The sequence below is a fragment of the Wyeomyia smithii genome, chromosome 3 (genome assembly GCF_029784165.1).
Source record: "Wyeomyia smithii strain HCP4-BCI-WySm-NY-G18 chromosome 3, ASM2978416v1, whole genome shotgun sequence".
NCBI classification, from domain to species: domain Eukaryota; kingdom Metazoa; phylum Arthropoda; class Insecta; order Diptera; family Culicidae; genus Wyeomyia; species Wyeomyia smithii.
Window position 1 is genome coordinate 93,775,113 of NC_073696.1, and position 25,716 is coordinate 93,800,828.

The 25,716-nt window shown below is 43.4% G+C and overlaps 2 protein-coding genes across 6 annotated transcripts in view; one reads left to right on the plus strand and one right to left on the minus strand.

Annotated features, from left to right (window-relative positions):
* The window catches only part of LOC129732086 (protein madd-4), a 588,842-nt gene that overhangs the window by 483,236 nt on the left and 79,890 nt on the right, over positions 1-25,716 (minus strand). The gene's annotated exons all lie outside the window — the stretch shown is intronic.
* On the plus strand, positions 10,774-16,107 carry LOC129728417 (uncharacterized). Its single transcript, XM_055686855.1, has one exon. It carries the CDS (start codon positions 10,774-10,776, stop codon positions 16,105-16,107), a length of 5,334 nt encoding a protein of 1,777 aa, XP_055542830.1.

Below are 25,716 nucleotides of genomic sequence, written 5' to 3' on the forward strand. Positions count from 1 at the left end.
GCACCCCGGAAAGTGTATTCTAAAGAGGTTTTCTAGAACCTCTCCATCATTTGTACTAAAATTTCCATCTTCATTCTTTATTGAGTTAATTTGAAAGTCCTTAGATTTCGCTAAAACTTTATTAAGTCTGCTAGTTTCATTCACACTAGAAATGTTTGTGCAGTGGTTTTTCCAACCCCGTCGTTCAGAGGATTTCAGAGCTTTTTTATAGGCTTTCCGAGCTGTTTTAAAAGCAATGATTCCCTCTGTACGCCGTCTGTTCCAAGCCCTTCTGCAATTCTTGCGTAATTTTGCAAGTTCAGTATTCCACCAGGACGTGCCTCGTGTTGAGGGACAACTTTCTTCATAAGCCTCCATGATGTAGGATGTTGTGATTTCAACAGCATCGTCTAGATCATGTGGGCTTTCCAAAACAGATTCATACCCGTGAAATTTCGACGCTAGAGCGTCGACATAGGCGTCCCAATCTGTATTTTTTGGATTCCTGAAACGAGTTACCTCTAAACAATCATTTAGATGCTCAAAGAATATAAATCTATGATCAGCCAATGATTCTCCGTTAGAAACCCGCCAATTGTTCACTTCATGAATAACATTATTTGTACAGAGTGTTAAGTCTAGCACTTCCTCTCTGTAGTGGCTTGAAAAAGTTGGAGCATTTCCTATATTTAAAATATTCAAATTCGTAGAACAAAGATACTCCATCAGGTCAGAGCCCCTGGGATTTATATTTGAACTACCCCAAATTATATGATGGGCGTTTGCATCAGTGCCCACAATAAAAGGTAAATTTTCATTTTCACAATAAGCCACAACTTTTTTGAAGTCTTCCGTGGGAGAGGCCTCATCGTGTGGAAAATATGCAGAGCAGTAGACATACTGTCTATTGACGTTTTCGATTTTAACATCTATTTTGACAACACAGATGTCCCTAGTAGTTAAATTGGAGACAAGAGTAGCATTTATTATTTTATTTATGAGTATGCATGCGCGTGGCATAATTCGAGGATTGTTCATTCCACTTTTGCTAAAAATATCAAAGTTAGGATTTATTAGATTACCAACATAGAACCAACATAGGCTAGGGAGAGAGAAGCAGTGGAAAAAACCTTGCACAGGCTAAGATATTGTTTGATGATGCTTGTTTTTCATAAGAAAAAACTTTAAAATTGCTTTAAATTTAGTCAAGTTATAGCCGTCGATCAAACCATCGTTTCATTCTACTGATAATCATTGCAATATCTAAAAAATCTCATTTCCCATGAGATGTACGAAGGTTATTAACGAAGCTCATGGTAATCGATATTTTTCGTTTTTCTCCAGTCGCAAGCACACATAAAGTTAAATGTTTTCCGGCACGTGAACATGCTACATAAGAGCATAGATATTCCAGCTTTATGATACAAATGTTCCGTAATTATTTTGAGTTTGTGAACAATCGGGAAAAATTGCAGACTTTTAGATTAAATCGGTGAGGATCATCAGGCCTCATAAAGTAAAGCTTTTTCACCTTTGTATTTTTCATTTCACATTATCGCTTCCATTAAATTAATTATATACCGTAATAGTCTGATGTTCATGCATAGAATGGCGGAAAGAGATAAAAATTGGTTATTACATCATAACGGGTGACAACTGAAATTTTAGAATTTTTTTTTGTTACTTTCTTACTCAACAGCAAACACGCTCAGAGAAAAAAAAAGAAGTATGTATATGTAGGCCGTGTCTCTCCTGTTGCGTCAGTATTTTTTTTGTCGTCCAATCGAAGATTTCTTCGGAATTTGAAGTTCCTAGGAGTACAAAAATCACTGGAGCACAACGCAATGCAGATAGTTAAATCAAGAGATGCATTCGAAAAGTTGATGTGAAGGCCGTAGAAAGCTCTTTCTCCGTCATCATGGAAAAGTTTCGTCAGAAAGCCGATCACGGAATTTTCTCGAATGAAAATTCAGTAATAATGAATATATCTTCATGAGAAATGAAAAGGTTTTTTTAGTACATATAGCTTTTGTGCTAGGAAAAAAAATCCGAAATTTCAGTTGTTGTATAAATTTCTGACAAAACTACGTTAACTTAATTTCAAACTGTGCGCGCCTTATCATGAAGTTATCCAATGCTGTCTCAATTTTGCCACAATTTATGACACTAACTTGTAATTTACCCCATACCCCGCGGGTGATGCCATATGGCATTACCGGACATATAAACATTGATAAAAGTTCAACAACTATACTTGAAATAACGATGAAAATATTCTGAGCAGTTGGAGAACAGATTGATCTTCAACATGCAATATAGTTTGTGCCAATAATGCATGCGGTTGCTGAGTAATAAGAGTTTGAATGTGCTTTTACTTAGTTATTTGCCACTCTTTCATCAAAAGTTTGTTTTTTTCTGTCTCTGTGGAAGCAAAGATTAAACTACTGTTAGATTCGGAAAATGATTTTAAATTTTGATCCTTTTATCACGAGCAACGCCGAGTACGTTCGATTAGTTGAATTTTGTTTTCCTATTAAACTTAACAGTACACAAAATTGCCAGCATTTTGGAATAGTACTTATTAACCTCCCACATATGTACCATATTTAGCACGCAATTAAATCGAGCTTTCCAATTAGAGGTAATTGTTTCAAAACACTGAACAGTAAGCGTATCAAACGATCTACCAGGCATGTGGTCTCATTAATTAATTCACTAATTATGATCAGTGATTGATGCGTTAACAACAAACATATACAACGCAGTGCAAATACCATCGCCGCGTTGCAAGCGGTGGAATCCGTCGGGTTGGCACTTTTTCCCTGTGGGTACCCGAGCCAGCGAAAAGGTCAATAAATTTTCCACAAAACAACAAATATTGATTTTGCTGCTGCTACGAAACACCTCTTCCGCCTCCATTCTGCAATCTGCACGCCTTACTACACTCAATGCCGCATGCCACCATAGAGAAGGTCCGATTCATGCACCATTTTCGGGAAGTTTGGTCGTTGTTGTCGTCGTCACCCCGATGGCCTTGCCGCGGAATTTGTAACACATTTCTGTTGTCGGACAACGGAACGCAGCCCAGCAATGTACTGCACAGTCGTTTGAAAGATGGCGTAAATTCGCTGTTCATATTCGGATGTAGTTACGATTTCCACAGAAAACCGGGCCCGCTGTGCAGGAGTGCGGCCACCACAACGTGGGGACACCAACGAGTGTACGGAAACCAGAGTGTGATTACACGGGGTTATGGTAATTTGTTGGCGGTTCGAATGGGGAATAGAGTCCTACCCCAAAACATTTTCACACGCCATCGCATCGCCTCTTCTGTGCTGTTTCTGCTGAAGATATTCCCCGACTTCTTTATGCTTTACCAACTGCAGCGCACAAATCGGTTGGTAGAGAACAAATTTACCTTATTCGATAGAGCAACATTTCAGCAGTGTACTGTAGCTTCTATGCGGTCATATATTGTCAGGGTAAGGAATAATACACACAGCAATGGAATGACCTCCCGAAAAAAATGGAGTGAAACTCCGCATGTCGCATTCCAGAAAGGAGAGCGAATTTTCGACTGAGCGTTTGTAAACTCTCCAAACGGATATGGGAGTGAACAATTTAGGTGGGCGTCTTTTTTTAATGTATTTTGTTATGCTCTGGTGCATATACTGCATTTACCGTAATTTTTGTGGCCTCGTTTCATCTTGTTTAGAAGGCGCTTTTTTCGCGTTCCAATGACATTCAATACTTTAACTAATAATGATACGGGACAATTGTAAAAAACGCGGCATTGAACATGTAAAATGATTGTAGGATCTATATGATGTATGTTTATAACGTAGTTTATTTCGAAATAAGTAGGTATGTACTCGATTTAAATGTTATTTTTGATAAAAATTACCATTGCTTCCAAACCACTTCGAGGGCAAGACGCACCACAAGTTCTGGTCCACAAAAAAGGCCAATTGCTTCTAGCAGAAATCAACACGCGACGTGAGAAGTGCTTGAAGTCTCAGAAGTAAAACCAAAAGCAAGATTGTTTGAACTATGCTGTTAAACAATCTTTTACAACGCTTCATAGTGCAATCTACCCCAATTTTAATTTTGATCGTTTTTAGGTAAAAGTTGATGAAAGTTAGTGAAATAAATTGAAAAATTCATAGTATAATAAATTGCAAAAGTGTGTTAATTTGAGGAACCACATTTTTTGTGTGTTATTTACAGGCAGAGTTCGGAAAAAGTGACAGAATTGTGTTAGGGTGAATAATAAGAGCATCCAGAGTACCGTGCTGGACCGAAATCCGTACACCTAAGCACATGATAATCTTCGACGGTCAACATAAAATCAAGAAATTACATATTGCTTTAAACTGACATGTTTACTTATAGGTCTTCTTATATTTTATCATTATTTTCAAGCAAAATGATTAAAATCACTCTGAAACTCGAAAAAATCATGTTTAAATAGAACATGTTTTGAATCGAAATCCGTACACAGTTTTTTGTCTGATTCAAAACCCGTACACTTTTGAATCGAAATCCGCACACACACGATATAGACTGGATTAGAGTCCATACAGAAATAAATCAAAATCCGTATGGATATAGAAGTACATAAATGAACATCTTTTATTTATAATTCATCTTTATTATTACGAATTGATAGATGAAGAAAAAAAAATAATATTACGAATAAATATATTTTGAGGATCAACTTGTTCCTAAAGTTTCACACGGTTTTCTAATTCTTATATCAGCTGAAATAGTGCAATTTTCGTAGCGTTTCGTTGCGGCACCCCTTATTGTAGCAACCGGAACGCCGGAACCTTTCGAAGCTTCCCAGTACGACTTTCCTTAGCGCACCTCAGTCACAGCTCCTTCGAAATTGTTTGCCGTATATTTATACTTGTTTTCTTCCATTATATGCTGAAAATAAGAAGAAAGCTCAACAATATATGCATGATACACACGCTGTACGGATTTCGATTCAAGCAATTAACAAGGATCAAAATCCGTACGGCACAGTTTTTGTTGAATAAATACAATTTACACTATTCACCAGACAAAATACAGCTCGAAAATGACGAAGACTTACCTTTTCCATCAATTTCAAGAAGATTCACAGAGTAAAACACGTATATCTCACTTGAAAAACGTTTTCAACTGAAGAATGTTTTCTTAGTAAATTCTCTAACGATACAACGAAATGACAACTGAAACCGATACACGATTGATTTTTTATTTTTATTATTTTTATTTCATGGCCTACTGACGCATAGTTTAATTTAACAGAAGGCCAACAGCTCAACGGACATGTACATGTAACTATCATATGAATTTTCATTTTTATAATGCTTAAAATTGAAGAAAAACGTTAAGGTGTACGGATTTCGATACTGTACGGGTTTCGATCCAGCACGGTACAATATTTCCAACTTTTTCATTCTATTTTATCCCTCATACAGCATGCTCTGACAAAAACTTTTCACCGTACCGATAGCGGTGTGAATCTCTCGTTCGTTCAAATCTAGATAAACATTTCAAAATGTCCTATCTGCTTTCATCGTTTTTCCGAAGCGTTTTTTTAATTTGTTAATGGTTCAGCTATAGCAACTATCCCAAGCGTGGTTCTCGTTCAGGAGGCTAGAGTGATCCCTCCATTATCAACTCGTGCAAATAACGTGGCATTAAAGGTGTTTAATAAGTTATGGTGATTGAAAGAAAGTGATCGATCAAAAAATCGATCAAAGCAGACAGGACCTTTTGAAATGTTTCTCTAGAAATATGAACTGCTTTTCGCTTGCTTGACTGAAGTCTCTGTTCAAAATTCTATCAATTCGCTGGATTATTTTTATAGGTCAGTTAACCATAGAAGCTTATATAAAATTTATGAATAATTACATGTTGGACAGAGCCACAGACAGTTCTACAGTTTTTCAAGTATTTTAGTCCTCATAGCGCTCTTTTCATGAGAACAGTACTGCCTGTAATCGCATAATTGTAACATTCGACATTTTATGGATTTTGTTCTTTTTAGTGGAAAATGCTTAGAATAGTATGCACTTTTTACATCTGAAAAAATATGTTTGTGTGAAAAAGTCGTAAAAAATACCAAGTTGTTTTGTCACATAGCGTAAATAACCGCATATGTTTGTGTGAAAAAGTCGTAAAAAATACCAAGTTGTTTTGTCACATAGCGTAAATAACCGCAAAATTGTCACACTACTTAACTTTTTCAACTTTTTTGTCAAAAAAGTTTCCATCCAAATGCAACTCTGCATCCTTTGGAACTCGGAAGTTATTCAGGTCCGGTAACCAACCACCGATGATCCGTTTCTGATGTTCAGCTCATGCTTGTTGAATACATGAAAAACTTCATTTTCCCTGTGATATATTTCAAAAGTAGCTTGAAAGTGACGGCATAAATGTATCATTGCAAAAATTTCAATGTTTAATGTATACAGAGTAAAAAGTAGTGCTTTCTTCATGATACAAAGTTTAGTTAAAGTGTCTATTTGCAAGAATACATTGGGAACAGCATTTGGGATAGCATTTAAGGTCAAAATATAAATGTGCGATTTGCTCGAACAACCAATTTTGCAAATGTTACAAATATGCGATTATGGGCAGAGTAGGAGGGCTAAGTTATCTCACATGTGGTCTCGAGGTACGATGCTGGCCTATCAAGCTAGTCGTCGTAGGTTCGAGTCTCGGCTCGGGAGAGCCTGTTAGTGTCCGTAGGATCGTAGCGCTAGCCCCGCAATTGTCCTGTGTGAGTATTTTCCACATGTGTGAGTATTTTAGGAACATAAAAGCATGGGCATTTAACCCCGCTGGTGAGTTTTGTACGGTTTATCCCTACGTAACCAAACGCACAGGGGTTTAATCCCTGCCTCCACAGAGACAGAAAGGAGAATATTTTTGATGAAAGTGTTGCAAAAAACTAAGCAGGGGCTAATTAAATAACAAGTTAGTGCCATGACTTGTGGCAAAACTGGCACAGCATTGAATAATTTTTTAATAAGGCACTCACAGTAAGAAATTAAGTTAACATAGTTAACGTAGTTTTGTCAGTAATTTATACAATTATAAAGCGAACACTGTTTAACGAGTGTTAAAAGACAAATTCATCAAAAAAAGTTCATTTCGCCATCTTGGATTTCAAGATGGTGTATCGCATCATTTACGATGACACAACGTGGCTTTCAAAGACCGGTTTTTCAACGTCGCACTATTAACGTACACAACCCTTATCACAGAAACACGGATGATGACAAAGATGATTTTATCGCTCAGGGCAGAGCGTTCAGCGAGCACCAGCTGATCAACGTGAGCAGGCTAATATTCGCCGACTTAGCCGTCGTCACGAAAATCTATAATGGTCGTTCTTTACACTTTCACTCAGTACAACATCTCACACTTAAGGTACACCTGAAGGTTACCAAATCAGACGGTATCGTAAATTGACCATGTGCTGATAGATGGCGGCACTTCTCGGGCATCATCTTTGGCAGAACCTGCGAAGGCCCCGAGGCCCCGAACCTGCGAGGCCCCCGAACCACTGCTTAGTGATGGTGAAGATGTGCCCAAAACTATCCGTTGTGCACAATTCTCGGTACCGGTATCCTACACGATACAATGTCGCCACAAACTACGCGCGTTCGCTCAAAGTTAAGCTACTGGAAAAGGGTGAGCTGAGGGGAGCTCCTCTTGAGAGCTGTTGCACCCCTGTGAAAACTACAATCAACAGCGTAGTGGAGAACGTCCTGGGATATGTCGAACAAAAACGACGAAATGAGTGGTACGACGAAGAGTGTCGATAGGTATTGTACGCAAAAAACGTTGCTCTGGTACTACCCGTCATAACGTGGAGCGATGTAGACATAAGATACCTTACCATTGCGTCCCGAACGCTCGACGAAAACGGACGCATTAAGTGATTGTCTCGCTATAAAATCACTACTGTGTGGAAGAAGAAAAAAGCATTGCTTACTCGGTCGTGTTTCAAAGAGTGCGAAGTGCGGTGTGAAGATAAGCTGATAATCCGCAGTGAAGGTCATCCAGCTATTGTGCTATAGCTGTGTCGCTGCGAAGCTGCCCGTTCCAGCACCGAAAGACTCGGTGATTGCGCTATTAAAGACAACAAAGAAGAGGCACGTGACTCTTGGCCACTGTACTGTTGCACTAGTTTAAGCGCAATGGATGTGGATCCCTTAGCCCCCGATCCCCCGTCTCCAAACCCACCCGACCTTGTCCCTCCTGTTCACCCCCCCTCTGTCCCTGCTTTGGTCAATCCTCGTCCCACGCTTTACCCAGACGGATCAACGGGTCCACTGGTTCTCTACATGAGGCCCAAACCAGGAGTAAAATCACTGAACACGTTACAAATCGCGAAAGATCTGACGTCACGATACAAGGCCGTGACCGAAATCGCAACAGTCAGACCAAACAAGCTCCGTGTCGTGGTCAATGATCTGGATCAGGCCAACGATATAGCTCGCTCTAAGCTCTTTACACGCGAGTATCGCGTGTATGTACCTGCACGAGACGTGGAGATCGACGGTGTAATAACCGATTCGAGTCTGACAGTTGAGTGTATTCTGGGAAGCGGCGTCGGCTGCTTCAAAAAATCCACTACCGAGGCGAAAGTATTGGATGTTAAGCAATTACGGTCCATGTCGCTCGTCTCCGGTAAAAAAGTATACACTCCGTCAGACTCGTTTCGCGTTACGTTTGCCGGATCTGCACTCCCTAGCCACGTTTCGATCAACCAGGTTCGTCTGCCTGTGCGTTTGTATGTGATCCGTGTTATGAATTGCACCAATTGCAAGCAGTTAGGCCATACATCTGCCTACTGCTGCAATAAAGCACGGTGTGGCAAGTGTGGGGAGACTCATGCGGAAGATTCTTGCAGTGTAAACGCTGAAAAGTGTATTCACTGCGGGAAAAATCTGCATGAGCTTTCCGCATGCCCGGTGTACATGCAACGCAGAGATAAAATTAAACGGTCTCTTAAGGAGCGCTCAAAGCGTTCTTACGCTGAGATTCTTAAGAAGACCGTGACCACTTCCACCATAACATCGAACCCCTTCTGTTGGTGAACAACAAGGGTCACCCCAATACTTCATCCCTGGTTGGAGTCAACTATACAGTCCACTACATGCATATCCGAAAATAAGCGACATACGAGAGACAGGCTATTTTATCCGAAAGCAAGCGGCACACGGGAACTGAAGACGGTCACAGCAGCAGAATCGAACACCAACCATCATCATCATCATCATCATCATTAGCCTCTACCGAACGCGCTGCTGATAAGTGGTGGTGAGCCTTTATCACTACCGTGAGAGCGAGATTGCTGATCTGCCAATCGAGGAGGATCGGTATCGGGATCAATCGGGAGGCGCGCAACGATCACTTCGGGAGAAAAACATCGCCGCTTGGACTCACTTCACCTTGGCCCACTTTCGGATCAGCAGCAGTCATCACTCCCATTTCGAACTTCAACAAGAGCGGCTCAGGAAGACCGCCAGGAATTTATAACTCATTCTTATATTAAATTAGCAGTTAAAAATATAATTATTAAATACACTTTCACTGTTTAATGAATAAAAATAGTGCGTTTAAGCAATTCGCGGAATAGAACAAGGTGTTAGTTTCCTTATTCATTGCAACCATCCAAAGAGGCGGATTGAGTTGCAAGGCATTCGGCGTGGTCCACGGCTGGACACAATTGGTAAAGTTATTTCGAGTGCGAGCGCAATCTCTGGTTAGGCCGCTAACGCGGCAATAACGCAAGCCCAGCATCCCTATTTCGTGTTGGACTGGAGGTAAATCCAACATATTGGTCCTTCGAGCCGGATCGAGGACTGATCCGGATCATCAAAGCTGGGCTTTCGCCATTGCGTTTTGGAGCGACTCCTTCATTTACGGGACGACGCCATTTTGGGCGGTGAAGTTTATTGGAGTATTGGGGAACAAAGGTTGTTCCGCCATCGCATATTTTCTAACGCTTCTTATCCGCCATCGCTTAACTGGACATTGGCACCAAGGGATTTTTCTCAGGTGAGTTGATCCACTACCATATGTCCAGCCGAAGCTTATCGTTTATGCAATACTAACACACGTTTTCGAACATCATTGCTTTGCACATCGAGTTACTTTACTGCACTGTCGGCATTTATATTGGATAACGGTTAAAGTTAGATAAAGCACACCACTAATTGGAAGGATTGGAAGGAAATAGTCTGAACCCAATCATTAAGAAGAGGAAGCGCAGAACAAGGTTCTCCAGGTTAGTGGACAATTGATGGTATATGTTCGCCGAAGCTAGGCTCGGATACTTCACAATAATAATAAAATATCCTCTTCGACGGTGCGTTGTGCTTTATACTATTCTACTCTATATGCGAGTCTATGAGGCTACTTACGGAGACAAGTTTATAATGTACGATACATTGGCTACTCGAACTTACTTTGTGATTTGCTGCGCTGTTAGTTTCTCCAGGTGAGATTCAACAGTATATGGCCAGCCGTGGCCTGGGCTTTTATTGATACTACATGCTTGCTTTCCCACCTCGATTTCCCGTTTCTATCGATCATTTGAGATTATTTTGGAACAAACCCACCGCATCGCCACTTAGTTCGCTATTGGTCACAAATTTACATTCGCTTGGAGTGGAACAATATATTCCGTCAGGTAAAATATAGAATAGTATATGCCTGGCGAGGCTAGGATCGTTCGCAGAATATTACACCACCTATTTTTTCCGCTTATAACAATCGGTTACCATGCCAGCCGCCACTGGATCCGCTACAAAAAAGGCACCGTCCCTAAAGGGCTGGATAACGAAATTGAAGGAAATTCAATCATCCTTCAATGATATTTGGGAATTTGTGGAACAATTCCCGGATGGAAGCACTATCACTGAAATCGAAGTCCGTTTGCAAAAACTCGAGGAATTGTGGGAGAAATTTGGGGAGACACTTGTCGAGATTAAATCACACGACGATTTTCCACCCGAGAGTGGAGACGCCTACGACAAAGAGAGAAGAGAGTTCAGTAACCGTTATTATCGTGCAAAGCCGTTCCTGTTGGAGCGAATTAAGGAACACCAAGCTCCTCCACTGTTGGAACAATCCACCCATGCAGGTGATACTACAATGCAAGGTTCGCTCGACCACGTTCGTCTCCCGCAAATCAAACTGCAGTCGTTTGACGGGAACATTGATGAATGGCTAAGCTTTCGAGATCTGTTCACTTCTCTTATCCATTGTAAGGCGGATCTGCCGGAGGTTGAAAAATTCCACTACCTCAAGGGTTGCCTGCAAGGGGAACCGAAGGGTCTAATTGACCCATTGCAAATTACTAGATCAAACTACTTGATCGCTTGGGATATGCTGCTAAAAAGGTACGACAACAGCAAACAATTGAAAAAGCGACAGGTCCAATCGCTGTTTCAGTTGCCAACAGTTTCTAAGGAATGCCCCAACCAACTTCATGCTTTATTAGAAGGTTTCGAAAGGATAGTACAAACACTTGACCAGATAATGCAACCGATTGAATACAAGGACCTACTTCTAACTAATCTTCTCACAACGCGATTAGACCCGATAACTCGCCGGGGGTGGGAAGAGATTTCTGCTACACAGAAAACGGATACGGTGAAGGAATTGTTGGAGTTCCTGCACCGTCGGACTCAAGTACTGGAATGTTTGCCTTCGAGAATGGTGGACACTAAGGGAGGTAACCAACTGCCACCCCAAAGGCAGAGGCCAGTGGTGGTTAAAACTAGTTACAGCACAGTGCAATCGTCCGGTATACGATGCACGGTGTGCTCGGCAAACCATTTACTATTCCAATGCGAGACATTTCAGCGGATGTCGGTGACAGAGCGTGATGCCCTCGTTCGCACTCACTCACTTTGCCGCAATTGTTTTAGACTCGGTCATCAAGCAAAAGATTGCCAGTCTAAGTATTCTTGTCGCTCGTGCAAGAGTCGTCATCATACAATGGTATGCTTTAAACGGGAAAGGGAGAACACCTCCAAAAATCGAAGTACTACTACTACCGGTGCTACCCCATGTGCAACTACGGGAAAACAACCATCCATGCCATCTAATTCGTCCCAAATAGTCAATATGGTGGCTACCAGCACATCAGTGTCAAATTCTGCAACGTATATCAAATCAACGGTTCTTCTGGCTACTGCAGTGCTTCTTGTTGAGGACGATCATGGCAACCAAGTACCAGCACGCGCACTTCTCGATTCAGGCTCTGAGAGTAACTTCATCTCGGAGAAGTTAAGTCAACGGTTGAAGGTAGACCGTAAAAAGGTGGATATTTCTGTTCTGGGTATTGGACAAGCAGCTACAAGGGTTACACAACGGATTCAGGCAACAATTCGTTCAAGAATATCGGATTTTACACGGGAAATGGGCTTTCTCGTGTTACCTAAGGTTACGGTACATTTGCCAACGGCAACGGTAAATGTGAAGGGATGGAGTATTCCAGAGGGTATCCAACTCGCCGATCCCTCGTTCTGTGTGTCTATGGGAATAGACTTAGTACTAGGCATTGAGGCGTTTTTCGACTTCTTCGTATCTGGTCGAAAAATCACATTGGGAGAGCAGATGCCGTCATTGAATGAATCCGTATTTGGATGGGTGGTTTCTGGCGGGCTGTCATCGATCGAGCAGGCGCCACGTGTCAGCTGCCACGTGACTACGAAGGGACTGGATGAATTGGTTGCAAAATTTTGGGCTTGTGAGGAAATCGAGCTCGAAAGGTCATATTCAAAGGAAGAAGAACGATGTGAGGAAATATTTAAACAGACAGTGCAGCGTGGCACTGACGGACGATATACGGTTGCGTTGCCAATGGTTGAGGATGCCTTTACTCGTCTGGGTGAATCAAAAAATATTGCATTACGACGTCTCCAAGGAACGGAGCGGAGGTTGGCAAGGAATTCTGATTTGAAGCAGCAATATTTGGCATTCATGAGCGAATATATAGAGTTAGGGCATATGCGGTTGATTAAGGAAACCCAACGAGCAGCAGCAGAGCGATGCTATTTACCACATCATCCCGTGGTGAAGGAGGCCAGTACGACCACTAAGGTCCGCGTCGTTTTCGATGCTTCATGCAAGACCTCCACGAATATTTCGTTAAACGAGGTGCTCTTGGTGGGCCCGGTGATTCAGGAGGAGTTACGTTCGATTATATTGCGTTGCAGAACGAAGCAAATCATGCTGGTCGCCGACGTTGAGAAAATGTTTCGGCAAATCTTCATTAGGCCAGAGGATAGACCACTGCAGTGTATTCTTTGGCGGTCGTCGCCTACTGATGAAGTAGCTACTTATGAGCTTAATACGGTGACATACGGCACCAAGCCTGCCCCGTTTCTTGCGACACGAACATTAAACCAACTGGCGAAAGATGAAGGAGCACGATTCCCTCTAGCAGCGAGGGCGGTTATGGAAGACACCTATATGGATGACGTTATCACGGGGTCGAACGACCAGGAGGAGGCACATCAATTAAAGCTGCAATTGGATGCAATGATGAACAGTGGAGGATTTCGTCTTCGTAAATGGGCATCGAACTGCGCTGAGGTTTTACGTGAAATTCCGACGGAGAATCTAGCGATAAGCGATGTGAGTGGTATAAATCTAGACCCAGACCCTTCTGTGAAGACACTAGGATTGACCTGGATGCCAAGAACGGACGTTTTCAGATTCCAGTTCAAGATCCCGCCACTGGAAAAATATGAAGAGCTTTCTAAACGCCAAATCCTTTCGATCATAGCTACGCTTTTCGATCCATTGGGGCTCATCGGAGCTGTTATTACATCAGCCAAAATATTCATGCAACTATTGTGGACCTTGCAAACAAAGAAAGGGAGCAGATTAGACTGGGACGAACCGCTACCTTTGACGGTGGGTGAGAGTTGGCGGAGGTTTTATTCAAGATTACCTTTGCTCAACGAAATTCGCATCAATCGTTGCGTCATCCTCCCAGGAGCGGTGACAGTAGAACTTCATTGCTTTAGTGATGCTTCAGAAAAGGCGTATGGAGGGTGTGTCTACATCCGAAGTATGGATTCAACAGGGAACGTAGCTGTACAACTGTTAACCTCAAAATCCAAGGTTGCTCCATTAAGGTGTCAAACGATACCGAGATTAGAGCTTTGTGGAGCGGAGCTGGTAGCAAAATTATATGGCAAAATTCAACAGTCGTTGAAGCTCAATTTACCCACCTACTTTTGGACCGACTCTACGTGTGTACTGCGCTGGATTCAAGCAGTTCCTACTACATGGAGTACCTACATCGCTAACAGAGTGTCCAAAATACAAGGTCTAACGGAACCAAATACTTGGAGGCACGTTCCGGGAGTCCAAAACCCAGCAGACCTGATTTCAAGAGGCATCAGCGCAGAGGACATATTGCATAATGACTTCTGGTGGCACGGGCCATCATGGTTGGCTGAGAGTCAAGAGTTTTGGCCTAAGACTCTAATAAATGAAGTTGACGATGAAGCAGAGGAGGAGAAACGTCGGGCAGTAATAGCAGCCACAGTATCTTCGACAGCAGGATTTACAGACTGGTATCTTGGTAAATTTTCTTCCTTTTCAAAGTTACTGAGACATACGGTAATTTGGCTACGCGCCAGAGAAATGTTTCGCTCGAGAGGGAAAAGGTACCCATCAGGATTCCTCACAACGGAAGAGTTACGAGAAGCAGAACGAACACTTATCGAACGAGTGCAAAGAGAGTGTTTTCCGATGGAATGGGAAGCGCTTTCTAAGAGGGAAGCAGTTTCTCAGCGATCATCGTTGCGTTGGCTTAATCCCAAAATTTCTCAGGATGGGCTTATTAGAGTTGGCGGCCGTCTTCAGCACGCTCAGGAACCTTTCGATACAAAACATCCTATAGTGCTACCTGCACGTCATCATCTAACGAAGTTAATATTTTTATATTATCATGGGCGAATGCTCCATGCAGGACCCCAGTTACTTTTGAGCGTAGTAAAACTGCGCTATTGGCCACTAAGAGGAAGGGATGCAGCGAGACAGACGGTTCACAAGTGCCAGAAGTGTTTTCGAGCAAACCCAACTTCGGTACCGCAATTCATGGGTGATTTACCAGCGGCTCGAGTAAACGTGGCACGTCCATTTTCGAAAACGGGTGTGGATTATTTTGGTCCAATATATTTGCGACCTGCACCCAGGCGACCAATAGTGAAGGCCTACGGTTCTATTTTTGTTTGTTTCTGCACAAAGGCTGTGCACTTTGAGCTTGTGTCAGATTTGTCGACAGAAAGATTTTTACAAGCACTTCGCCGTTTTGTGGCACGGAGAGGAAGACCATCGGATTTGTACTCCGACAACGGTACGAATTTTGTCGGAGCTCGCAATAAACTCCAAGAATTACTGCGCTTGTTTAAAAATAAGGAACATCATGGAAGGGTAGCTAAATACTGTGCAGAGGACGGAGTTCAATGGCATTTCAGTCCCCCAAGTGCGCCACATTTCGGTGGGCTTTGGGAGGCGGCAGTTCGCTCGGCGAAGCACCACATCTTGAGAGTGCTGGGGGAGAACCCAGCTACACCGGAGGATATGAGCACGTTGCTCGTACAGGTGGAGGGATGTCTAAACTCTCGACCGATTACTGCCAGTTCCGAGGGTCCCAACGATCTAGAACCACTCACCCCAGCACATTTCTTGGTCGGTGCCTCACTACAAGCACTCCCAGATCAGAATTACCTAGACATTCCAACCAACCGTTTAAAACAGTGGCAACTGGTACAAAGAAATGTTCAAAATTTCTGGATAAGGTGGAAAAGAGAATATTTATCGCAACTACAATCTCGCATAAAACGTTGGCGAGTACCTGTTCCAATTGAAGAAGGCAAGCTAGTCATCATTAAGGACGATAATTTACCCCCGTTACGATGGAAAACCGGAAGGATTCAAAGGGTTCATCCCGGCCAAGATGGTGTTGTCCGAGTAGTGACGCTCAAAACCGCAGCAGGCTTTCTTACAAGGCCTGTAGAAAAAATTTGCATTTTACCATCAGCAGAGTTTGACGAGGACGACGAAGGCTCTGGTCGAGCGAACCAATAAACCCTAATTTCCATCACACCCTGGTCGAGGAGGAGTTTTTTTGTATTCTTTTCAGAAATCTGGCTATTTCTGGGTGGGTGAGGATGTTGGTGAACAACAAGGGTCACCCCAATACTTCATCCCTGGTTGGAGTCAACTATACAGTCCACTACATGCATATCCGAAAATAAGCGACATACGAGAGACAGGCTATTTTATCCGAAAGCAAGCGGCACACGGGAACTGAAGACGGTCACAGCAGCAGAATCGAACACCAACCATCATCATCATCATCATCATCATTAGCCTCTACCGAACGCGCTGCTGATAAGTGGTGGTGAGCCTTTATCACTACCGTGAGAGCGAGATTGCTGATCTGCCAATCGAGGAGGATCGGTATCGGGATCAATCGGGAGGCGCGCAACGATCACTTCGGGAGAAAAACATCGCCGCTTGGACTCACTTCACCTTGGCCCACTTTCGGATCAGCAGCAGTCATCACTCCCATTTCGAACTTCAACAAGAGCGGCTCAGGAAGACCGCCAGGAATTTATAACTCATTCTTATATTAAATTAGCAGTTAAAAATATAATTATTAAATACACTTTCACTGTTTAATGAATAAAAATAGTGCGTTTAAGCAATTCGCGGAATAGAACAAGGTGTTAGTTTCCTTATTCATTGCAACCATCCAAAGAGGCGGATTGAGTTGCAAGGCATTCGGCGTGGTCCACGGCTGGACACAATTGGTAAAGTTATTTCGAGTGCGAGCGCAATCTCTGGTTAGGCCGCTAACGCGGCAATAACGCAAGCCCAGCATCCCTATTTCGTGTTGGACTGGAGGTAAATCCAACACCTTCTTTGATCTGTTGTCTTCAGATGAAACCGACTCTGACGAACCACTAGAGGCAACGTCTTTTGCCTGTCTTGGGGAGTCTAGAAAGAGGAAAAATCTTTCCTCTCCTAAGCTTTCCAGGAAAAGGCCTAAAGTTTCTCCAGTTGTTCCTTTTGCACACCCAGAAAATCAATTAAATTGGATTGGTGAATTTTTCTAACATCGTGGACTGGATTTTTGAAAACTTCAATATACATGATCCAATTCAAAATTTCCTCACAGTACTTCTCCCAACAGTTAGATCATTTTTAAAGCAGTTGACTGCCCAATGGCCTCTCTTTGCAGCGATTGTATTCTTCGATGCCTAATTCATCTGCGTGTATGAAGGATTCTATCTCTGTCTTACAGTGGGATTGTAGAAGTATTTAACCAAAAATTGATTCACCAAAAGTTTTGATAAATAAAAACAAATGCGACGCATTTTCCCTTTGTGAAACTTAGCTTACTTCAAATATTGATCTTAGCTTCCATGATTTTAATATTATTCGCCTTGATCGAGATACCCCATATGGAGGAGTACTTCTAGGGATTAAAAAGTGCTATTCTTTCTATCGTATTAACCTCCCCTCGATTCCAGGCATCGAAGTTGTCGCATGTCAAATGACAATACAAGGTAAAGAGCTTTGTATCGCCTCAATATATATTCCTCCCAGAGCACAGGTTGGGCAACGGCTGCTCTTTGATTTAATAGAACTTCTTCCCTCGCCACGTTTGATTTTGGGAGACTTCAACTCTCATGGTGTGGCTTGGGGTTCCCCTTACAATGATAACCGCTCCTCTTTAATCTATAACCTTTGCGATGACTTCGACATGACTATTTTGAACAACGGTGAAATGACACGTATCCCGAAACCTCCAACGCGCCAAAGCGCTTTGGATCTATCCTTATGCTCGACGTCGCTACGGTTGGATTGCACATGGAAGGTAATCCTCGATCCTCACGGTAGCGACCATTTGCCTATTCTTATTTCAATTACTAACGGTTCAACGCGCATGCGACCAATTGACATTCCGTATGACCTAACACGGAATGTCGATTGGAAGTTATACGAGGAAATGATTTCAAAAGCGGTCGAGTCGATTCAACATCATCCACCACTTGAAGAATACGTGGAGGGAGACATCGATGAGCACTCTTTGGAACACAACCCGAAGAATGCGAAAGCGAGGAGTCTTCAAGTAGGTGGATATTTGATTTTGCCAGGAAAGTATGCCCGGACTCTGTTCCTGCGCAAAAGTTTGTTCGCGATGCGTCTCCGGGCCACGACGCGATAGAATCACCTTTTACGATGGCAGAATTTTCAGTTGCCCTCCTGTCCTGTAACAATAACGCGCCTGGGTTAGATAGAATCAAATTCAACTTGTTGAAGAATCTACCCGGCAATGCCAAGAGGCGCTTGTTGAACTTGTTCAATAAGTTCCTGGAGCAAAACATTGTACCGCAGAATTGGAGGCAAGTGAAGGTGATCGACATCCAAAAATCGAGGAAACCAGCTTCTGATCACAACTCTTATAGGCCGATTGCAATGCTCTCCTGTATCCGGAAATTGATGGAAAAAATGATACTCCGTCGTTTAGACCATTGGGTCGAATCAAATGGTCTACTATCAGATACTCAATTTGGCTTCTGTCGAGCCAAAGGGACGAATGATTGTCTTGCGTTGCTTTCAACATATATTCAGCTGGCGTATGTTCGCAAATAACAAATGGCGTCAGCATTCTTGGACATTATGGGGGCTTTTGATTCCGTTTCTATTGACATTCTTTCGGGTAAACTTCACCGACAAGGATTTTCACCAGTTTTGAACAATTTTTTGCATAATTTGTTGTCCGAAAAGCATATGCATTTTACGCATGGCGATTTGGCAACTTTTCGTATTAGCCACATGGATCTTCCCCAGGGCTCATGTTTAAGCCCCCTTCTTTACAATTTTCATGTAAATGACATCGACGAATGTCTGTAAAATTCATGCACGATAAGACAACTAGCCGACGACAGCGTGGTCTCTGTTACAGGAGCCAAAGCTGCCGATTTGCAAGGACCATTGCAAGATACTTTGGACAATTTGTCTGCTTGGGCTCTACAGCTAGGTATCGAATTCTCTCCGAAGAAGACTGAGATAGTAGTTTCTTCTAGGAAGCGTGAACCTGCTCAGCTCCAATCACAATTAATGGGTAAAACGATCTCTCAGGTTTTGGTGCATAAGTATCTTGGTGTCTGGTTCGACTCTGAAGGCACCTGGGGTTGTCACGTGAGGTATTTGATGAAAAAATGTCAACAAAGAGTGAATTTTCTTCGTACAATAACAGGTTGCATGCAATCGACCCATACGATGAGTTTGGAGGTCTTACCTTTGAAAAACCGCTTTTGGAGCCTGTCTTCTCGTATTCTTATCAAATGTGAGGTCTTGAACCATCCTGTGATTGAAAATTTTGAAAGGTTAATCGAACTTAATTCTCAAACCAGTTTTATGACATTGTATTTCAATCACATGTCCCAGAATATTAACCTTTCTTCGAATATTCCAAATCGTGTCAACTTATCAAATACTTTTGATTCTACTGTGTTTTGAGATACATCCAGGGATTATCGAGAAAATGCCCACGGACCATTATTTCATCTTTACGGACAGTCTCAGTTCTATTGAGGCTCTCCGATCGATGAAGGATGTTAAGCACTCTCCGTATTTCCTGGGGAAAATACGGGAACATCTGAGTGTTTTATCCGAAAAATCGTTTCAGATTACCTTAGCGTGGGTCCCTTCTCACTGCTCGATACCGGGCAATGAGAAAGCGGACTCTTTGGCTAAGGTGGGCGCATCGAACGGTGAAATTTATGAAAGACCAATTGCTTTTAATGAATTTTTCGCATTTGTACGTCAGAATACGATCATCAGTTGGCAAAATTCTTGGTCCAGAGGGGAACTGGGAAGGTGGTTACATTCCATTATACCCAAGGTATCGACGAATCCGTGGTTCAAGGGGTTGGATGTAGGTCGGGATTTCATTTGCGTGATGTCTCGGCTTATGTCCAATCACTATAGATTTGATGCGCATCTCCGTCGTATTGGGCTCGGGGAAAGTGGTGTCTGTGCCTGTGGTGAAGGTTATCACGACATAGAGCACGTTGTTTGGTCATGCCCTGTACACCGTGGCGCCAGGTCTAAATTAATAGCTTCCCTCCGGGCCGAGGGTAGAGAACCAGCTGTCCCTGTTCGTGATATCTTGGCGAGTCGCGACCAACCCTACATGTCCCTTATATACATTTTCCTGAAATCCATCTATGCCCAAGTCTAATCCCATTCCTTTCCACCCACATTCAACAAAACGGCAAGAACACGTCGTAAACCTCGATTTTGGAACCAGCAACTGAACCCCACACGAACTCGCCAGGAAAACCAAAGGCCCTACTTGATATCTTGGCTCAGCGGCACACACCATATGGCCAAACCAGCAATTAGACCCCGCGCAATACCCTCAGAACCCGAGGATTACAAGCTCCTGTCCCAGCTCATGACATCGCGGCTTAGCAGAACAAATCCATACATGCTGCATATTCATTCGACGATCATCAGACGACCATTCAACTACAAAACACTGATTAAATAATACATGCTAGTTTTAAGATAGACTTAATTTCAGCTCGTAGTCGGCAGCGAGGATAAAAAATTTGCTTATAGATTTTAAGTCATCATTTATAATTGGCGCCGTTAAACATTGGATTGTATTTGTGCCATGTCAAATAAATGATTTGTGAAGAAAAAAAAAAGATACCTTACCAATTAGACGAGATTAGACGAGAGCCATGATGGCTCGTGCTGTGCCAAGAACTTTGCGGCATGCTGCTCGGTTCTGGGCTGTGTATCGACAGTTTCCCAGTAGTCTCATTACCCGCAGCTCTTCTATTTCTGGTGCTAGTAGGGTTGTTGTTGACCGGCAACCTCACGACGTATGCGACCCACCGCAGCTTATAGACATTCGCCAGGTCTGCAATGGGCTTCTCTCCAAACAGTCTGTGCAGCTACTGGTTTATGCGCCTTCGCCATTCTCTGTCGTTCGTCTGTACTCAACCGTAGATAGTTTGAAAACGCCAAAAGCGATCAAGTTCTCCGCGAGAAACGTTATTATCTCGATTACGAAGAGGACTACCGGCCTTTTCAAGGTTTTGAACAGCGTCAAATTGGTGCGTCGTCACACTTGATTCGTCTCAAGAAGTGAGAAATAGGCATGATTTTCAGGTTGGATAGTGTTATTGTCGGCGGTTACCAGTGACCTTAAATACATGAATTCGTCGATCACCTCAATCTCATCGCCGTCTACTGATATAGTTCACCATGGAGCCTCTCGCTCACATGTATTTCATTTTCGACACATTCATCCGCAGTCCGATTCGTCTGGATTTGGTCAGGTGCAGGTTTCTTCCGCCATGGCAAAGTTACGTGTTATGACGTTAAAGTCATCCGCGAAGCCCAGAAGTTGACCGACCTTCTTAATATCATACCCGCCCTCTGGATCACACCCTTCAAGCGATGTTGAACAGCAAACACGAGAGCCAATCTTCTTGTCTTTGTCATCTGCGCGATTTATTTAGTATCCCAGAAATACACATGTAGCACATTACATGCGCTATGGAGGCCTTCATCAATTGCATCAGTTTATCTGGAAATCCGTTGTCGTGCAAGATCTGCTAAAGCTGTTCTTGATTGACTGTATCATATCCCGCCATGAAGTCGATGAACATATGGGCACATTCTATTGGCGATTTTTCGTTATGATTTATCGTATTGAAAATATCTGCTCCGAGGTGGCGCGGGCTTTCCCGAAGCTCGCTTGCTATTGGCCCATGAACTTACTGATTATAGGTGTTAGACAACCTAACCAGATTTGCGAGATTATTTTGTAAAAGGCGTTGATACGCGAGATGCCACGGTAGTTGCAGCACTCTAGATTGTCGCCCTTTTGTAGATGGGTCAAACCACTCACCACATCCACTTGCCTGGAAACTTTTTCTCTGCTCAAATCCTGGAAACGACCCGACAGGCACCTCTCTACCATACTTGAAGAGCTCACTCCTCAGTCCGTTCTTGCCGGCGGGGGCTGGTACTCGACCATGTGTTGCTGGTGCTCCTAGGTCAGTTCTTCTTCCGCATCTGCTTCCTATATCTCCATTCCATCATAGTCCTCCTTCCATCTGTCAACCTTCCATCCGTGTCGTTGCACATGTCCGATTACGACACATAACCTGTGCGAGATTCATTAACCTTCTCATAAAACTTTTGCGTTTAGCTCGCACGAAACAGTTGCTCAATGTTAACGATCCTCTTCTTTTATCTTCTTTCAGATAACAATCGTGGTCATGTCGCTCCGTGCACGTTTCACTCGATTTTTTTCTTCCTCGTTGACTTTTTCAAGTATATCGCCCAGCCCCACCGCCGTGGGTAGTACCGCTGAGAGCTGTTGCGCGTATTGCTCCGCAGCCTGGGAGTCTCGGAGCTGCTTGATGTAGAGCGGCGAAGTTCGGTTACTTTGCTGTACGTTGGTCCAAGTGATTTTGTGGACGTCTTTCGATGAAAAAAGGTTCTTCGGACTACCAGTCCTCGGGAAGCTACAAAGTCAGCGCTTCGCTAGCCATTGACATTAGGCTTGGTCGACTTCGACAAAAGCATCGAACGCTGTAAAAGAACATTTTAACCAGAACAATCGGCAAAGACCTAGGCGACGAAAACGGACTACCCATTGGATACTCGGAACATGGAACTGCCGTTATCTCAATTTCCCGTGTACTTTACGAAGAATTGAAAAACCGCAAGTTGTTGAACGTAGTCGTAGCGCTGCAGGAGATATGCTGGAAAGGGACGACCGACGGTGCGCACGTATAGGGATGGACACACCATCTATCAAAGTTTCGGTGACACACATGAGCTGGGCACAAGTTCCATAGTGATGGACGAGACGCAGAAGCAGGTAACCGGGTGGTGGCCGGTTTACCTCAGAAAGTGCAGGTTAAGAATCAAAGGCCGATTCTTTAACATTAGCATTATGAATGTGAACAGCCCTCACTTCAGAAGTACTGATGATGACAAAGTCGAACTCTACGCGCAGTTGAAACGTAAATATGATAGATGTTGAGATTGTCATCGGGAATAACAACGCTCAGGTCGGCCAGGAGGAGGAATTTAGACCGGTAATTGAACGATTTAGCGCACACCGGCAGACAAATGAAAATGGCCTAAGACTAATTGAATTCGTCGCCTCCAAGAACAGGGCCATACGTAGTACCTTTTTCCAGCATAGCCTCCCCAGTAACAAAATTGGTTGTAACTAAGTTTTATAGTGCTTAATTCAGCCAAAAGAGCGCTATAAAACTTTGATACAACCAGTTTTGTTACTTGGGCTTCAACATCGGTACATCTGGAGATCACCTAACCAAACAGAAACTCAATTCGACCTCGTTTTGATAGATGGTCGGCACTTTTTTGACATTATCGACGTCAAAACACTGCAGGGCGCTAACATCGACTCGGACCACTACCTTGTGATGGTAGAGATACGCCAAAAACTATCCGTTGTGAACAACATACGGTACCGTTGCCCACCAAGCTACAATCTCGCACGGCTGAAGCAACTCAAAGTTGCCGAAAACTACGCGCTTTCTCTCGAAGCTGCACTGCCAGAAGAGGTCTGCTGGAATACCATCAAGTCAGCCATCAGCAGTGTAGCGGAGAACGTCCTAGGTCGCGAAGTATCGAGTCGACGCAACGAATGGTTTGGCAAGATATTGGGTATTGGCAGATATTGGATCAATAGAACGAAGCGCGCGCAGTAATGCTGCGAAGAGCCACCCGTCAGAGTGTGGAGCGGTAGGATGTGGGATTACTTCGCCAGGGGTTTTCTTCGTCATATATTTCTCATTAGAATGAAGCAAAAATTATGACGAAGAAAACCCCTGACGAACTAGTCCCACACCCTACAGACAACAACGAAGACAGCAAACCCAACTCTTCCAGGGAAAAAGCACCGCCAGGAGGAGGAGAAGGAGGGCGAAGAACTACAACAGCGGTACCGTTTTCATGAAACACGGAAGTTCTATCAGAAATTCAACGCATCCTGCGCAAGCTTTGCTCCGCGAGCCAATATGTACAGTGATAAGGATGGGAATATCTTGTCGGATGTTCGTGAGGTGATCGAAAGGGAGAGACAGCACTCCGATGAACATCTGAATGGTGTACAGGCAGGAGACCAGAACAGCGACGCATGAGACTCTGTCGGTGCAGCAAGCAAGATGTGCCACCCCCATCGATAGGCGGGGTTAATGATGTGATCCGGCGGCCTAAGAACAATAAGGAAGCTGGAAAGGACGGTATCGGAGCGGAGCTTCTCAAGATGGGCCCGGGCAAGTTGGCCAGTTGTCTGCATTGGCTGATTGTTAAGATTCGAAAATAGAATGCCTACAGGAGGAGTGGAAGTCTCTACGCATCATCTCTTCATCGACTTCAAATCCGCTCATTACACGATTAGTCGATTAATCGTTAAGAGCTATGGAGAATACTTGACGAGAACGGCTTTCCCGGGAAGCTTACCAGATTGATAAAGGTTACTATGAAGGATGTGCTGTGTTCTGTTAGGATTTCGGGTGGTCATTCGGATCCCGCAGGAGACTTCGACAAGGCGATGGTCTTTCTTGCCTGCTGTTCAATAACGTGCTAGAAGGTGTTGTAATCCGAGCGGAAACAGACACGCGGGGCACGATTCTCGGTAAATCCGGTGAACTAATCTACTCTGCGGATGATGTGGACACTGTCGGCAGAACAATTGAGGCTGTGGCAGATCAGTACACCAGACTAAAATGTAAAGCAGAGAAGATTGGACTGAAAATTAATACGTCTAACACGAAGTTCATGCTAGCTGGTGGTGCTGAGCACGACAGGGTACGCCTAAGTAGTGTTGTGATAATCGACGGGGATGAGTTTGACGTACCTATTTGGCGAGTTCGTGTACCTTGGCTCAATGGTGACTGAGAACAACGATACCAGCCGTGAGATTAGGTGGCGAATTATCAGCGGGAATCGTTTACGGTCAAAACGTTTAAGCGCAAAATGCACCTAGTACCAAACGCTCATTAGACCGGTTGATCTCTACGGGCATGAGACGTGGACAATGCTTGAAGCAGACCTGCGAACGCTCGAAGTTTTCGAATGACGGAGAACCAACTTTGGCAGTGTGCAGGAAAACGGAGTATGGAAACGGAGAACGAACCATGAGCCCGCGCAACTCTACGGTAAACTCAGCATCCAGAAAGTGGTTAAATCTGGGCAGATACGTTGGGCAGGACACGTGGCGAGAACAATGGACAATTACGCTCCAAATTGGTTCTCACCTCGAATACGGTTGGTACAAGACGAAGTGGAGCATGATCTGGCAAGTACGGAGTGCCCGCGAAATTCGGGGCGGGCAGCCATGGATCGATCACGTTGCACAGTGGTACAGAACGACAATTTAGGCGGAAATGGAGTTTTCGATACATTTTTGTGATTTTAGAGCCATACTTTATATGACGAAGTTGCTTATTATAGTTTGGTCTACATTTAAACTGAGGTGAAAATTAGGGTGGTCCTAGAACCAACGAAATAAACCAACTAAAATTTTCATTTGTGGAAAAATAAAATTTTATTTTCAATAAAGTTGTAGATCACTTGATTCTAAGCAGCTTTGTTGAAGACTATTTTCTTGTAGCT